This window comes from Chionomys nivalis, chromosome 8, assembly GCF_950005125.1.
Source record: "Chionomys nivalis chromosome 8, mChiNiv1.1, whole genome shotgun sequence".
Taxonomy (NCBI): domain Eukaryota; kingdom Metazoa; phylum Chordata; class Mammalia; order Rodentia; family Cricetidae; genus Chionomys; species Chionomys nivalis.
Genome location: NC_080093.1, coordinates 50,364,780 through 50,381,677, shown reverse-complemented (window position 1 = coordinate 50,381,677; position 16,898 = coordinate 50,364,780). Strand labels below are relative to the sequence as shown.

Below are 16,898 nucleotides of genomic sequence, written 5' to 3'. Positions count from 1 at the left end.
GCAACCAAGAGGACATGGGAGAGGCCCACAGCCTGATCTTTATTCAGAAGCACAGTGCTGGATGAGCTTGAGGCCATTGCTCTGAGGGACGGTGGAAGCCACCACAGAAGTGCCCTCTCTCCTTTTCTGTTAAGAATGTCAGAGGTCACTTTCTCCGTAGAGGGCACTGGAAAAAGCCACGTAGTCCAGGGCTCCAGGAGGAGCCCCAGATCCTTTGTAGGGCACCATCCGATGGATGCAGTACTCAGCCTGCTCGGCGGGGAGCTCTCGCCGTAGCTCTTCTGGGGTGATGTAGTTCTGGAAAAGAGGAGACAGTAAGGGCCCACAGGTCTTGGGTCATGCCCTAGCCCACCAGTCCCTCCACCACATGGGATTCACCTTGTCTCCTGCCAAGATTTTGAAGGAGGCTACAACTTGTTCAGCTGTGTCCGTCTCGGCAGTCTCTCGGGTCATGAAGTCAATGAAAGCTTGGAAAGTCACAACCCCTGCTGCATTAGGATCCACCATAGTCATGATGCGAGCAAACTCCACTTCCCCCTGCAGAGACAGAGGGCAGGCGTTTTGTCCATAGCACTAAAGCCAAGAGGGCCCCTCATGTCCCCTCTGGGGAACTTTCCATACTTGACTTGTTACACCCCAGTGAAAACATACCCTCTTCCCAAGACAATCAGCTTGGCTTTAGGGAGTCCTTCATACTAGGCAGAAATCTGCCTTTTGCCCAATTCCCCTTCTTGCTTGAGAGCTCCAATATTTCACATATTAGCATTGTTCTTTGGGGGGGGGGCAAGCTAAGACCTTGATTTACTTCTGTGTTTAACCAGCCTTTGTGTGGGTATGCTGAACAGAGATGGTTTATGTGAAGAGGGAGCCAGGCAGAAGGAGGGGAACTGATGGTATTTGTAGAAGTGGTTTGGGGACTCACCAGGTCATAACCCATGGAGATGAGGCAAGCTCGGAAGTCATCAGGCTCCATCATCCCGTTCCGCTTCTGTAGAGGACAAACGGGTATCAGCCTCGGTCTCCAAATCCCACCAGCCCCCATCTCTTAGAGGACTTGGGCTCTGCTGACCCGGTCAAAATGGTTGAAGGATGCCCGGAACTCGTTGAGCTGCTCCTGGCTCAGACCCTTGGCATCTCGGGTCAATACCTGGTTCTCTACCTCATTGATGGTGCGGGCAATGGAGGTGAGCAGCTGCTCCCAACCCACACGGATGTGCTAGAGAGCAAGAGACAGGGCAGTCAGTGGGTGGCCAGCTCTTTATCCTTACTTCAGTTTTAGTTAGTTAGTTTGTTTGTTTGGAGATGGTATAGCCCTGGCTGTCCTGGAACTCTCAATGTGGATCAGGCTGGCCTCAAACTCACAGAGGTCCACCTGCCTCTGCCTCCCAAGTGTTGGATTAAAGACATGCACCACCACACCTGGCTGTCTAGTTGGTTGTATTCTTAATTCATTATGTGACATTGGAAAAGTTCTCCCCCTTATTGGGCCTTTGTCCCCATCTTGAAGTTCCCCTGACTCTAAGCAGCCCTTTCTATCTTAAAGTTTAATGGCTTATTATGTATTAAGTAGTCATCAACCATGGCCAATCTTGTAGTCTGGCTTTAGGATGCTTTATGACTCTGAACAAGCCTCTTTCCATTTTCCTTTCCTTTCCTCCCTCCTTCCCTCCCCTCCCCCCACCCCCACCCCGCTTCTTGCCTCATGAAGCCCAGGTTGACTTTGAACTTGCTATGTAGCCAAGAATGACCTTGAACTCCTGATCCTGGTGCCTCTGTCTTTCAAGTGATGGCATCATAGGTGTGCATCACATCTAGCCTGGACAAGCCACTTTCCATTGCTGGATAGCCATATTGCCATGGGACATCGGAAAAGCTTGCCAGGCTGAATTGGTGACCCTCCTGGGACAGATGTGCTCTGTCCATCTGAATACATCAGGCCTCCCCTCCCCTTTCTCCCAAGGGTGAGACCCCACCTCCATGCTGTAGACTGTGTGCTTGTTGTCAAAAACCAAGCTCTCCTGCAGCAGCTGGTGGTCACCCTCCAGCCGGTCAATGTTGCTCTTGTAATTGATGATGTTTTGTTCCTGCTGCCGTAGACCCGCCATCTGCTCCTCCAGAGAGCCGGCCAACCCAGCTGCCAGCCGCCCTACCTCCTGCAAGGGTACCCAGGCAGGATAAGAACTCTGAACTCCCACAATCCCATTCCCTGAGCTGACCCAGCTCTCCACGCCCTTACCTCCACCTTTCCCTGGATCCAGGGTCCTATGGCATTGGCCTGGGCTGCAAACTGTCTCCGGAGCCTCTCGTTCACCTGCTGCCGTGCCAATTCCTCCTGCAGGGTCTGGTCACGGCTGGGTACCAGCTTTCGGACCTGGGAAGGAGAGAGGTTGTATCATGACCAAATCTGGGGGCCAGGAGATAGTTCTGAGGCAAGATGACCTTCAGGCCCTCAAACCTCAGTTCTGGTTCTCGTGAAGCAAACTGGGATAAACTCTGAGACAAATGACTTCATATTTATAGACTCCAGGTTTCTCATCTGTAAAATGGTGCCTAGTGATATAACAAGTATCACTTGTGGATGATATGCACCCAATGAATTCTATGTCTATCAGTCCTGATAGGGAAATGGTGTAGGAGGCTTGTCCAATGCCGGGAGGAATCTGTGGCAGATCCCAGATCTGGATGGAGGTGGGCTTTATACCCCATATCTTGGGACACCAGAGGTTTCATTGATTCAAATATGCAAGAGGAAGTGAGGACCATGCAGTGTTGCCAGTGGCACTGACCGTGTCCCACTTATTGTTGATGTCCTGTGAACTGAGGGTGATGTAAGGGTTGGCAGACTTTGGCCGCAGTCCATACGTTTGGCAGATCTTCTGGATCTCTCCTTGGATGCCCAGGATGGCACCTCGCTCTCGATCAGCCTCAGGCAACGTTGCCTTGAACTGTTCATGTGCTGTTAGCAGGCTCTGGGGGAGAACAGGAAGGATCAGCCAGCACACCCACTGACTGCAAGCAACAGAGGCAGCAAAACAGGGAACTAGCTGTTTAGTAGTTGGTACAGGTGGTGGTGACACGTGCATTTAATCCCAGCACTCGGGAGGCAGAGGCAGGCAGATCTCTATGAGTTCAAGGCCAGCCTTGTATAAAGAATGAGTTCCAGGGCAGGCTCCAAGCCTATGGAGAAACCCTGTCTTGAAAAACAAAAAAAGCAAACAAAAAGAACCTAGGCATCTTGCCTGCTAGCCCAGCACTCCATAACGGGTTTTTCCTGCTTCCTGTTCCTGTTATCCAGGAACCCAAAGGTATGGCTGATGGGATGTGAGACCAGTTTACCTCTCATTACATCCAGTGCCTCCCAGACTTCTCCCAGAATACTTGCACTCACCTGGGTCTCCTCCACAGAGTGCACTAGCCACACGTCCTGCAGGTCCTCAATAGCCCCATCCAGCCAGTTGTTGAAAGGTGCTGCCCGACGAGCAAACTCCAGCTGTAGCTGGTCAATGGTTTCCAGGAGCTTTTCCATCCTCTAGGGCCCAGGGTGACCATGTATCAGACCCTTTGTGGCTTGCTGGCCTCATCACCTTGCCCTCGGTTCCCTGGCCCACCTGCCCACCTCTAGTGCGTCTCTCCTCTTCTGGGTCAGTGTACCCAAGTTATCCCACTGGTCGCAAATGGCTTGGCAGCGGCTATTCACCAAGGCTGCCTCATGGTAGTCCAGCTCACTAGTGGGGTGAAAGGTGAATAGGGATAGAGCCAGACCCTGACCTAAGTTAAACCCTGGTGAAACCAAGGCAGGTTGAAGTTGCAGGAGTGACAGTTGGGGAGGCAGAGAGGAACTTTCTCTTCCAGGGGTCTCAGTGTGTGATTGCAGGAAGACTGGCACCAAAGATCCTCAGCTCCAGTCCCTGGATGTGGAGCCTGAGGTTTCAGAAGCAGGATTATGGGAGAAGGGCAACTGGAGGAGGTAGTTAGTGAGGCCAAGACTGACTGGGATGGGCTAATATCCTAAGGTAAAGGGTTTTCCCATGCACGTTGTAACTGAGGAGTGCCAGTGGATAAATGCAGGGGTTGGGGACAGTGTTTCAGAAAGAGCATAAGAAGTACGGGTGTGACAGAGGAATAGGGCGGGGCTCAGTGAGAAGGGGACGGGGCAGGTTTCTTCAGGGCAGGGCTCAATGGAAAGGGGGCGGGGCAGCTCTCTGGTCACGCCTACTTGAGTTCCTGGGCCAGTGCAGCAATGTGCTCCACTCTGTCTTGGTGCGCTGCCAGGTCGCTTTCAAAGGCCTCGTGGCGCCTCAACAGGGCTCGTACCTCCTGCAGCGAAGCCGACTCGTAGTCGTGTTGGTTCAGCATCTCCTCTTTGCCTGCTCGGGAAGAGAATAGGGTCCTGTCACCCAGAGGCCGCCATGGCTGAGGTGTAAGGTTTCCCAGTATACCCTAATGTGTCAGCCGGATCGTTGGCACTGCTTGCCAATCCCAGCACCGTCCAGGATGACCTTTGATACAATTTTGGAATTACTTGATATCGACCCCTCTCCCGCTCTTCTGTTTTTTGTTTGTTTTGTTTTGTTTTTTTTCTGAGACAGGGTCTCTCTTTGTTGGTCTTGCTGGAACTCGCCATGTTGACCAGGTTGGCCTCGAACTCCAAAAATCGCCTGCCTCTGCCTCTCCCTCTCAAGTGCTGGGATTAAAGGCATGCGCCACTGCGCCTGGCCTTTGAAATACTTCTCAGTGCCCCTGTGGACTCCTCAATCTTTGACTGGGCTTCTTTTGCTCACCACTTTCCCAGCGCCTGACACAGTGCCTGATACTTGATGGATGACAGAGCCTTTGTGAATACATAATTACTGTATGAATAAATAATAAATGCAAAAGTGTTTTTAAAGTAATAATTACTATAATTTTGCAAATAAAGACCACCATCTTCATTACAGTAGTGGTAGGGACACTTCATTTGAGGCCCTGTATTGGTAGGTGACAGATACAAAGGTTCAGAGATTGCAACAGAGTCATTAGACTAAAAATTTCAAGATTTTTTTGCTTGTTTTTGAGACAGTCTCTTTCTGTATAGCCCTGGCTGTCCTTGATCTCACTCTGTAGACCAGGCTGACCTCAAACTCAGAGATCTGCCCACTCTGCCTCCCAGTTGCTGGAATTAAATGAGTGTGCCACCATACCTGGCAACTTCAGAAATTCTTATAAAAATATCCAAACTATTGTTTTTTTAAGTTTTTTATTTTTTTTAAGATTTATTTATTTATTATGTATACAGCATTCTGTCCGCATGGATGTCTGCAGGCCAGAAGAGAGCACCAGATCTCATTACAGATGGTTGTGAGCCACCATGTGGTTGCTGGGAATTGAACTCAGGACCTTTGGAAGAGCAGCCAGTGCTCTTAACCTCTGAGCCATCTCTCCAGCCCCCATCCAAACTATTGTTATTCACTATTCCGCAATCATCATTAATGTTTGTTCATTTTAACAGAACAGATTAGGGGTTGTTTTTGTTTTCTGTTGTTCTTGTTGGTTTGGTTTTTTTTCTTCTTTTTTAAGTTTCTCAAGACAGGGTTTCTCTGTATAACAGCCCTGGCTATACTGGAACACATGCTGTAGGCCAGTCTGACTGCCTCTGCCTTCCTAGTGCTTGGATTAAAGGCGTGCGCCACCACCAACCGGCTGACTTATTCTTTTGTAGGACTGCAATCTCTGATAGAAACCTGAATAAATGATGTTATTTATGGAGAGTGATGTATTTGACTTATGCAGCATTCTACATCAATATACCTTGAATATGACATAGTGATGTTGAGATTAGAGATTTATCTTTGGACACTTCCATATACAAAAGCTAAGTGACAAATTAATCCAAAAAGACTACAGAGAACCAGAGCCTGAGAGGAGGGAGATTAAGTTTATAGGTAACAAAACCAGTCCCAAGAGGAGCCTAGAATGCACTGTAGCAAGACAGGGTGGAATGAAAAATCTGGTCTCCAGTCAGGTTTGGCAGCTCATGTCTATAATCCCAGCACCCCCAGCACTCAGGAGGCAGAGGCAGGTAGATCTCTGGCTTATATAATGAGTTCCAAGCTAGTTAGCACTATATAGCAAGTCAATTTCGTGTGTGTGTGTGGAGGGGAGTGGTCTCTGACTCCCTGCAAAGCATCTGCCCCTGTCCTGTGCATTTTGTCCCAGGAAAGAGTCCCAGGAAAGAGATATACCTACCGCGGGTCCAAGCTTCATGCAGGGAAGCCTTCTGTTGGAACTTCTCAGCCAGGTGCTGAAGCCGCTGCAGACGTCTGATCTCGGAAAGCAACCAGTCCTCATAGCCCTTCTCTACCTGCTCCAGGCCCCGCCATGCATTGGCTATATCCTGTGTGGGAAACAAAGGTGGCCTCCACCACAGTTCATCCAGTATGCAGATAGGACCCAAGGACCCAAGGTCACCCAGGGCACTAGCTCACCGAAACCAGTTTGCCCTCAGAGGGCATGAAAGCAGGTCGGTGGCTCAACCGCAGCTTGGTCTGCAGCGTATTGAAGTTGATCTCCAGCTGGCACTTCTCCTGCACACGGGGAGGCTTGTGCAGGCGTCTATAGTCCCGGAAGTCCTCCAGCTTGCGCTGCATCGCACTCATACTGGATTCGCCTACGCGGTTCTCCAGCCATGGGACAGTGCGACGAATCCACTCCAGTAGCTGCCAGGAACAGAGCAAGGCAGAGAGCTCTGAGCTGACCGACACACCTTACCCACCCATCTCCATTCTACACATAGGCTGTGGCCAGAGGGCCAGGCTTCAGATACGTGGAGGGGACTTTCAAACTGTCCTCACTGGCCAGTGAAGGAATAGGATACGTGTGCGTGCGCGTGTGTGTGTGTGTGTGTGTGTGTGTGTGTGTGTGTGTGTGCTGAATCTAGGGTTTCCCATAGTCTAGACAAGCCATCTACCACTGAACCACATCCCAATTCCAGGACAATCAGTCTCTGAGTCCAGGGGCCAGAATAGGTAGATATGTAGAAAAAGAACATATGGCTGCCTAAATGTCAAGGAAGGACAGGATCAGTAAATATATGAACAATAAGTGAATCAGGAATGACCAGGGGTTTTAGCTGACAGAAGGGCAGGAGATGGTGAGGAGACAGGAACAGAAAGAACCTGGAAGGATGCTCTGCAGACTCATGCAAGCGGTTAAGGTTAGAGGAGTTGGGACGTTCAGTGGGGACAGGGTAAGGAGCACAGTGGGAAGAGGCTCTCTGCCCTAGCCATACCTCACTGGCTAATTTCTCATACTCCTCCATCAGTTTTTCATTTTCTTGGTTCACAGCTAACACCTTGCAGATCCTGTTAGCAGCGGTCTCTGCCTGTAGTGGGGGAAAGGAAGAGGGCTGAGGACAAGCTACCCCAGACACCCCAACCTAGCCTCCCTCAACAACTTGGCCTGTGTACAAATTGAGGAGGGGTGGTCACTTCTCTAAGGTGGGAGGAGCTTTCTGGACAGAAGCCTCTGTCCCTGAGCTCCCTTAAGGCCCCTTGAGACAGTGGCCCTCCCTCCCACTTACAGGGCTTGGCACCTCCAAATGTTGGGCTAACACCAAGGTCAGGCTCTTAGACCCTACCTAGGCAGCAATGCCCTCAGTAGGGCAGCAACGAGACCCTCTTTTACCTGCTCAGCCCCAGCAAAAGCATGGTAGAAGCAGGAAACATAGGTCATGATGGCTTTCTCATCTGGCTTTGGGGTGTTCACAATGTCTGGGAAAGACAGCAAGGTATATGGTTTTTTCTTTTGGTTTGTTTTTTTTGAAGCACAGGAATCAAATTCAGGGCTTTTCTCATGATAGGCAAGTGTTGCACGTTAGCAACATCCTCAATTCTTATCTTATGAAGTGTATGTTGACCAAAGCAAGGGTGGGGAATGAACTCAAGACTCTCCCCTCTATGCAAAGAACACTCTCAGGATGACAAAAGTGGAGATTACTAGTCACGGGCTACCTGCTACCCCAAGCTCTTTCAGGAAGCCCTCTATGATAACCCCAGGGCCTGGTGTGAGACCGTGCCTGAGGGTGCAGATCCTGAGGACCTCATGAGGGGTCTCTGATCTCTGCCTGGTGCTCCCAGCAGCCTGTAACTCAGTCTCTCTGCCTCTTCCCTAAGTCTTATATTTTCTCAGGGGCCAAAAGCAGTCTCCTTGGTGCACAGACGTCTAGGATACCAAGCAGCAGCCACTCAGAAAATGTTTGCTGCTTCATTGACTGAACATTGCTTGGGCTCAGGGAGCACAGGCAAAAAGTGCCCCAGAGAAGCTTCCAGTCTTGGGAACCAATATTATCCTGAATAGGCAGGAGACTAGGGTATGAGTCAGAGGGCAGAGCCATTTGATAGAGGAAAGTCGGGAGACAGAGGGCAGGGGTGTGTGATGGGAAGCTCCTGGAGAAGAGGAAAGAGGAATGAAACATTGTGAAAAGAGCTAGGAGCGGTAACACATGCCTATAATTCCAGCACTTGAATGGTGGAGGTAGAAAAATCAAGAGTTCAGGGCTAGCCTCAGATACATACTGAGTTTGAAGCCAGCCTGGGCTACACGAGGCTCCGATTTTGAAATGGAAGAAGGATAGGGGTAGAGTAAGGGGCAGGAGTAAAATATCACTGGAGAGGGGAGAGTTTGGTACTGTATGGAGGTTGTATATTTAATATTGTTCTCATCTACTGAGCTCACCTTCTGCATCCAGCATCTTAGGGATATCCAGGTATTTCTCTGCCACCTCAAAAGCAGTGTTCAGGTTTCCAATTGGGTCATCCTAGGGAGGCATGAGGGGAAAAAGTTGAAAGGTCAGCTGAAGGCAGAGACTGCAGAATTGGGTCTGTGACTTATAGAGGCCTACCTTGCGCAGCTTGGCATAATCAATGAGGTCTGGCCGGTGGCGGTGGATGAGAGCACAGAGGGCCAGGCCATCTTTCCAGCTGAATAGACAGAAAGGGTCGTCAGGCTTGGGTTCAGGCTGAGGCCGTGTTCTACCCTCAACCTAGCAGCACCCCGGCAGAACTGCCCTTTCTGTGAAATGAAGTCAAGTACAAATTCCTTTGCCTCTCATTGCTAGACCATCTCCTCACAGCTCCTCACAATCGCAATCCCTTCCCGTTCGTAGGCTCATGCCAGACTAGTTTCTAGGAGTGTGGGGTATCCAGGTCTTCTCTGACTGAAATACACGTCTATGTATATCACAAATGCTCCTTGCCCCGGGAGTGGTCTGCCACCCTCCTTGTTCAGCCCCATTCATTCACTATACCCTGAGTCCTCGTTTCAGAAGCTGTTTCAAGAACTGAACTGGAACCCTCCAATCGCTGAGGCTTGGGGTGGGGCCAGTCTATACCTTCATGGACCAGGGACCAGAGCTGCTCACTGAGCCCCTCGATGCCATCAAACAGACCTGGTATGGAAGTTCTGTACGTTGACGTTGCGATATGGCGCTGTTTTCCTCTGACACCAGAGAAGCAAGCCTTCTTTGGCTGAGGTTTCTGGGGGACAAAGAGACAGAAGTGTTAGCTGGGAAAGAGTCTGAGCTGGCCCCGTCCATCTGACTCCTCCTCTACTCACCCTCCACAGAGATGTCCTGGATGGCAAAGCGGAGGATGATGGTCCAGATCATGCCCAGGGTCATCTTCAGGTTCCCATCAACAATTTCTGCCAGGGATAGGGGTCAGGGTTGGACTTTGTGTCCAGGCCTCAGTGCACGATCCTCTGGCTCAGCCTCTTGACCCTTGTGCCACACCCAAAGTCTGATACCTACCAAACGCCTACAAGAGCTCAGTAGTCATCTAGTGCTATTTTAGAATGATTTGTTGAACACTTGCTAGGTACCAGGTGCTGGGCTAGCATTGGGGTACAGTTGCCTCTGATAGACAGGAATAATTATCTCCCCTGGGTCTTTTTTTTAACATTTTTTTAATATTTATTTATTATGTATACAATATTCTGTCTGCGTGTATGCCTTCAGGCCAGAAGAGGGCACCAGACCTCATTACAGATGGTTGTGAGCCACCATGTGGTTGCTCCCCTGGGTCTTGCAGAAGAAACCTGCTGACTCCCTCTGAGCCCTTGCCCAGGCCCCTCCTCTTCCCTTCTCACCTTCAGCGCCAATGGACACAAGCTTAACTCCTTTGCTGGCGATGAAGTCCAGGGCCTTATTGACATTGGCGATTTTGTGGAAGCGCATCTTGCCCTTGTCTGGCCTGGGCAGCCTCTCGCCTGAGTATAAGGAGAGGGTAAAGGGCAAAGGTTATTGGAGGGGGCCTGGGATGTACCTCAGGAGCACAGTGTTTGTCTAGCCTGACTGAAGCCCTGGATTTGATTCTCAGCACTGAAAATGCTGCTCCCAAGCGCTCCCTCCTCCAGTATGACTCCCCTCCAGCACTCTGCTGCCACCATTCCCGCAAACCTCCAGATTTCCCTGGCCACGGACTTGTGCCCTCACCGGAAATGACCTCCAGGAGCAGCATGAGCTTCAGGCCATTGCGGAAGTCCTCCTCAATGTTCTCAATCTGAGTGCCCGCCTTGCGCAGATGTGAGTTGCACCATGCCGTGAAGGTCTAGGGACAGAAGACAGTGGTTGGACAGTAGGAACAGATCTGGGAATGGGAAATGCCCAGAACCGAGTCTGGTGCACACAGACCTAGCTCCTCCTTAGGTCCTAGAACTCAAGGCCCTGGATGTGAATCCTGGTTCTACTGGCTTGCTATGTATCCTTCTCCAGCTTCTTTCCTTCTTGGAGTATTATTTCAGCTGAGAGAAGAGAAATGGCGGCGGGGCCTCTGTCGGTACCAGTTTGGACTTGGGACCTCCCTGTGGTAAGGCAAGCACTCTGGCTTTGCTGGGAAATATTTCTTTAGACCAAGGATGTGTCACTGTGGTTGGTTTAATAAAGAGCTGAATGGCCAATTAGGCAGGACTTCTGGAACAGAGAGGCAGGGGAGGGTGGGGAAGGGTGGGGGAAGAAAGGCAGAGTTGCCAGTCAAACATGGAGGAAGCAGGATGAGGAGGCCAGAGTAAAGGTAACCGAACCATGCAAAAGAATGTAGATTAAAAAGAATCCCAGCACTCAGGAGGCAGAGGCAGGTGGATTTCTGTGAGTTTGAGGCCAGTCTGGTCTACAAGAGCTAGTTCCAGGACAGACTCCAAAGCTACAGAGAAACCCTGTCCTGAAAAACAAAACAAAAAAAGGGGGGGGGGTGTAATTTAACTTTTAAGAATTAGTTAGAAAGAAGTCTAAGCTAAGGCCGAGCTTTCATAATTAATAATAAGTCTCCATGTCATTTTTGCGAACTGGCGACCCAAAGAAAAAGCCTGCTACACAGCTTTGTCTAATCTTAATCACTGGAGATAGGATTAGAAAACATTAACACACTTCATACCCTGGGTCCAGATAGGCCAGAGACATGGTCTCTAAACTGAGAGCTCCTCAAGGGAGTCATATCTAGTTGAGAGGTGGGAATCAGCTGCCAGGGAAACTTGGACATAAAAGCATTGCATGGGTGATCAACAATCGACTGTTATTTCAGAATGATTCATTAAACACCTAATTATCCCTGCTGGGTCTCATACAAGTGACTGGTTGACCAGGTACTGCAACCCACATGGTCTCTTTCCCAGCACTGATGACCCCCTCCCCTACAACCAGCCTCAGCTTCCACCTTGATAAGAAGATTGAGATATGGCTGTGTCTGTTGGGAATGGGGTTGTCCTAGGAGTGTGTATATACTTGCAAACCAACCAGGCCTTCAGTCCCTGAGTGATACCATCGGCTCTGGAATCTTGATGGAGTCCACAGCTGGGCTCCAACCCCAGTTCACATCCCTCTCTGTGATCTGGGGCCAGTCCTTGACCTCTTTGTGGTTTGGTTCCTGTATTTTTCCAGGGTGGTTATGTCTCTGGCCCTTCTTTTGACCTGGCAGGATCCTGGAATTCTCATCTATTGTAGGATATTTTGATCGAACTCTGACACTCCTGAAACTAGGGATTCAAGTTAAACCTTAAATCAGGAGGTGGAGCTAGTGACTGACTGGAATTGGCCATAGAAAAGCCGGCAATTTTGATAGAGAAGACATACAGGAAGGCAAGGGTGGGGACTCGAGTATGGCGCTTCTTTTTGGTTCTGGGACAAGGGAAGTTGTCTTGCGGTGTCTCCAGTCAAAAAGTTAAATCAACCTCTCTGAGCTAGCAGGTTTTCACCCCAGCCTTTGACTCCCAAGTCTTTTTTTTTTTATTATTTATTTATTTATTTATTTATTTTCAAGACAGGGTTTCTCTGTAGCTTTGGAGCCTGTCCTGGAACTAGCTCTTGTAGACCAGGCTGGCCTCAAACTCATGGAGATCTGCCTGCCTCTGCCTCCAGTGCTGGGATTAAAGGTGTGCACCACCACTGCCTGGTTTGACTCCTGAGTCTTATTGATAAATAGAATGATAGAGAGTTAATTTTGAACCTATATATCTTGGCTGCTGCAGAGCCAAGACCAAGAGACTGGAAGCTCTACCAGGTCACAGCCTGAGTGGCCGGGGGGCACTAACTGTGGGGCCATGGGGTAGAGGTAATAATTAAAATATCAGTAGATTCATGTGCAACCACTAAGCTGGCAGAAAAGCATTTCTCCCACCATAAAACAGATGTCCTTGAGAGGTGGCCCTGGAGACCATTTGGAATTCTCTCCTTAGCCAGGTTGCCAGGTCTGCAGGGAGCTGGAGTGGAAGAGGGTGCTATAAGCACTGGACAGCTGTCATTGCTCAGGGAACATGATGAGCTTCTGTTACAAGGGGTGTAGAAATGGGTCCTTAGTAGGGACCCAAGCACAAGAGATTGTATTCATATTTCCTACAGTTGCTTCTACAACTAGAGTCTGGATGCACTGGGTCTACAAATGGCAGGAGGTCAGGCAGCTTGGCTAGGGTGGGGTTGTGGGGGTTCGTGGAGGCAAACCTGAGGCCAAGTCTTATGGATTCTGGGGTTTCATGTATTTTTGAACTTACCATGTAGCCAGTGGTGACAATGAACTTCTGATTCTCCTGTCTCCATCAAGACAGACATGGAGACCAGCATGTACTACCATACCCTGTTTATTTGATGCTGAGGATTCAAGTTGCGGATTAACTCATGCTAAACTAAGTCAGAACTTAATCAACTTAATAAATCAATTAATTACATTCCCAGTCCCAAATATGAGTTTTAGTAAAATTAGCCCTGCCCTGAAGGAGTACACAGTCAATCAGAGTCACGTTGTTCTCTGTCTGAGGTGTACCAGTGGAGACAGGCAGAGGGATCTGGGGTGGATGGGGGGAGGGGCTCCTTGATGGAGGCTCACATCGAATCTGTGATGGAAGAGCAGGAGCTGGTGCAGGCTCAGGAAGGGCAGCCAAGGGCATGTCAGGCAGGGGCAGACACAAGGGGAAATGTGCAGTGAGAAACAGTTGTTCCCTCTGTGGGGCTGCAGCACTGTGGCCACTGCTGGAATGAAACTGGAGGTGTTGGGGTGTCAGTGGTGAGAGACAGACCGGAGGGGTAGCAGGGGCCAGGTCATGCATGATCCTGGGTGCTAAGCCAGGGAGTTTGAACTTGATCCTGAGAGCCACAGAGAGCTGGCAAAGCTTCAGGCAAGAGGGAGGCATCAGAACTTAATATGTTGGAGACAAGTCTCCCTATGCGGCTCTGGCTATCCTGACACTCGTTATGTGAAACGGACCATCTTGAGAGAGGGCTGCTGCCTGCCTCGGTCTCCCAAATGTAGCCCAAAACTAAATTTAAAAGCTCACTCTGGTTGCAGAGCAGGGACAATGGTTGTCAGAATGGAAGGGGGAAATGAGGAGGTGAGAATGGATGGGAGTGGATGTGAGGAGGTATGTGGGGCCGTGTACTTTGTTTCATTCTGATTTCAGACCTTCTTACTTTATGGGCTTGGGATCATGGCCCAGTGATTGAGAGCACTGGTTGTTCTTCCAAAGGACCCAGATTGGATTCCCAGCACCCATGTCAGGAGCCTTTATAACTGCCTGTAATTCCAGCTCTAGGGATCTGATACCCTCTGATGGTCTCCATGGGCACCCATGTACATACACATAAATAAAAATAATTCATTAAAGTAAAACTTTCTTTTAAAAAAAATGTATTTATGGAACATCTGGGATGTAGCTCAGTGGGTAGAGTGAGTGTCTTGCACACAAGATGCCCCAGGTTTGACTCCTAGCACCTCTTCAAACCTGGTGTGGTAGTGCAAACCTGAAACCCCCAAATTAGAAAGTGGGGGAAGGAGCCCAGCAGGGGTGGTGCACACCTTTAATCCCAGCACTAGGGAAACAGAGACAGACAGATCTCTGTGAGTTTGAGTTAGAGGTCAACCTGGTCTACAGAGCTAGTTCCAGGACAGTCAGGGCTACATAGAGAAACCCTGTCTTCAAAAACAAACAAACAAACAAATAAATAAAAATAAAAGAAAGAAAAGGAAATAAAAAGGAAAAAATGGAGAAAGTGTTGGATAGATTGCTCACCTGCGGTTTTGTTTCTTTTGCAAGAAGACCAGGGTTTGATTCCCAGCACCCACTTGGTGGTTCATTACCACCCATAACTCCGGGTTCAGGGACTCTGATGCCCTATTCTGATCTCCTCAAGCACCAAGCATAGATATGATGCACATACATACACACAGGCAAACACCACACATAAAATAAAATCAATAAATCTCATAAAACTTTTACAAGGAAAGAAAGAGGAGGCAGAAGATAGCAGTTCAAGGTCATCCTTGGTCACGTGGCAAATCCAAGGCTAGCCTGGGCTACATGAGACCTTAAAAATAGTCAGGAAGTATTTATGAGCCAATTGTTTTTCAATATGGTCAACTGAAGAGGACTCGGGTATCAGGGGAGAATGGGAGTGCTCCAAAGCTGGAGACCTTGGGTCCTGGAGTCACTGATAAGCAAGGAAGCAGTCACCAAGAAGCATTAGGAGCAGGGATGGATGGAGCAGACCGGTACCTGACCACAAGAATGTTACAGCCTTGTTCAACAATGTGGAATGAGGAAGACATAACCCACATGTCCATCTGTCGTTTTCAGAGCATCAACCCTGTTTTATTGATGAATTAATGGGGTTGTTGTTGGACGTTTATGATGGACATGGGGGTGGCTATAAACTGGAATGAAAGGACGGCTGACAAAGGCAAGAGACAGGCAGATGTCATGGTAGGGACACGTAGCCTTGGATCTGGGAGAGGGCTGGATGGCTGGGGGTAGGGACAAGAGTTGCTGAGGAGTAATTAGCAGCTGGAGCCAGGGGCAGGGATGACATCACCCAGGGATTGCAAAATTCAGGGACCACAGCCATGCTTGGAGACAGGTGCAGGGAAGTGAGGGGAGCAGGGTAGAGGGTGGATCACCCCAGGCATCTCAGCCTCCCCACCCCTGCAGTCAACTTCTGTCATCTAACCCAGAGAAATGCTCTGGTTCTAAATTCTGGGGTTCTTAGGTCCTACAAATTCCGCTGGGTACACCAGCACCCTGCCCTTTCCTGGAATAGGGCATAGTTGACAAAAAGGCATGTCCAAGAGCCTCATAGCTGCCTTCCCTATGCCTGGCCTGCAGCTCCTCAAGGCTTTCTCAGTCCAACTGGAATCATTTTCTCTTTAGGGAACCCAGGTGTCTTGCTCTCTCCACTGGGGAGCTAGGAGAGAAAATAGTTCAGAGAGGGAGGGGGCAGTGCCCTACAAGGCTGGTCCTGGGCAACAGCTGCCCACACGGTCCTCTTGAGCTACCCCAAAGGCGCTGCCTCAGCACAAGTGTCCATCTGGGTCCCCGGGTTAAGTTACCGGTAAGGGGACCCAGGGCTCCCCTCCTCCCGACCTTCTGGCCTTTTCAGCAGACTCAGGGTTTCTAAGGCAGGGAGGAGTATCTTGGGAAAGAATGGGGTGGGGCAAAGGAAAAAACCCTCAGAGGGGGGGAATTATTTTTCTTCCTCACAGTATATAATAGGCTGTCTATCTCTGCCGTTTTCTGGACCCCAGTTTCTTTAATCTTCAAGCCTACAGAGGCACTGAGGACGCCACCCTGAGCAGAATACATAGCAGAGGATGGGAAAGAGTATGAAATGGTTCCACACCACACACGGCTGTGTGCCTGGCATGTTTCAGGATGGGGTCTAGCGATACTTAACTGGAGAGTGGGGTGGGTGTATAGAGGGACATAACTTCTTGAGACCCCTCCACTTCCCACCCAACAAGCTGGATCTCTGGGACCTTGTCCAAAACCTACTTTCACGGGGAGAAGCGGGGCAGTGGACTCAAAGGAGTTGAGGGAGGGAAGAGGCCATTAGGGACTCCAGAAACTCCTTGACATCCTAAATCCCACCTGAGGACTCCCAGCCTTTCTTCTAGCCTTGGGGACAGCAGAGCCTGGACTGGGGAGTGGCAGTCTAGATTAAAGGAAGGCTCTGTCCTTGAACTGCCCAGATACCCGGGAGAACTGCCTGGCCTCTCAGCCTCAGTTTTGCCTTTTGGGAAATGGGTGAGCACTCACTTTCCGCTGCTGTTTCTCCCAGGCCGGGTCCAACAGCAAGTCACGGTCCCAGTCCTCCTCCTGTTCCATGTACTCGCCGCCCCCGCCGCCCGAGAAGGGCCCCTCCCCGGCCCCCAGACCCTCGGGCTGCATAACCATCATCATCTTGCTCAGGATCTTGGCTCTGCTCCGCTCCACTGGGCGAGCTCTTGAACGCTCAGGCCGGGTTAAGTAGGGCCCGTCCCAGCCCCAGATCAGATTCGTACTAAATATGGGGGAGGTGGGTGGGGCCAGATAGGGGGCGAGAGAGCTTGGGTCCTGACCAGAGAAAAGATTGCTCTGGAGTCAAAGATTGCGGAATCGCGGGGGATGCT

The 16,898-nt window shown here is 50.0% G+C and overlaps 1 protein-coding gene across 1 annotated transcript; it reads right to left on the bottom strand.

Moving 5' to 3' along the window:
* Window positions 1–15: 15 nt before the first annotated feature.
* On the bottom strand, window positions 16–16,737 carry Actn3 (actinin alpha 3). Its single transcript, XM_057778853.1, has 21 exons — window positions 16,546–16,737; window positions 10,469–10,583; window positions 10,123–10,242; window positions 9,592–9,678; window positions 9,425–9,512; window positions 8,879–8,957; window positions 8,713–8,794; window positions 7,663–7,748; window positions 7,268–7,360; window positions 6,465–6,695; window positions 6,226–6,373; window positions 4,217–4,367; window positions 3,617–3,725; window positions 3,389–3,529; window positions 2,787–2,969; window positions 2,237–2,371; window positions 1,974–2,153; window positions 1,070–1,216; window positions 923–988; window positions 379–537; window positions 16–297 (listed from the first exon to the last, which is right to left on the bottom strand). Exons 1-21 carry the CDS (start codon window positions 16,687–16,689, stop codon window positions 139–141), a joined length of 2,703 nt encoding a protein of 900 aa, XP_057634836.1. The 5' UTR covers window positions 16,690–16,737; the 3' UTR covers window positions 16–138.
* Between the last annotated feature and the right edge of the window lie 161 nt (window positions 16,738–16,898).

Coding starts and splice junctions, on each gene's coding strand:
- Actn3 (XM_057778853.1), bottom strand. CDS start 16,689: ATGATGATGGTTATGCAGCCCGAGGGTCTGGGGGCCGGGGAGGGGCCC. Junction 7,361..7,662: donor CTTTTGCTGGGGCTGAGCAG/GTAAAAGAGGGT, acceptor CCCCCACTACAG/GCAGAGACCGCTGCTAACAG. Junction 3,530..3,616: donor AGAGGAGAGACGCACTAGAG/GTGGGCAGGTGG, acceptor CCTGGGCCCTAG/AGGATGGAAAAGCTCCTGGA.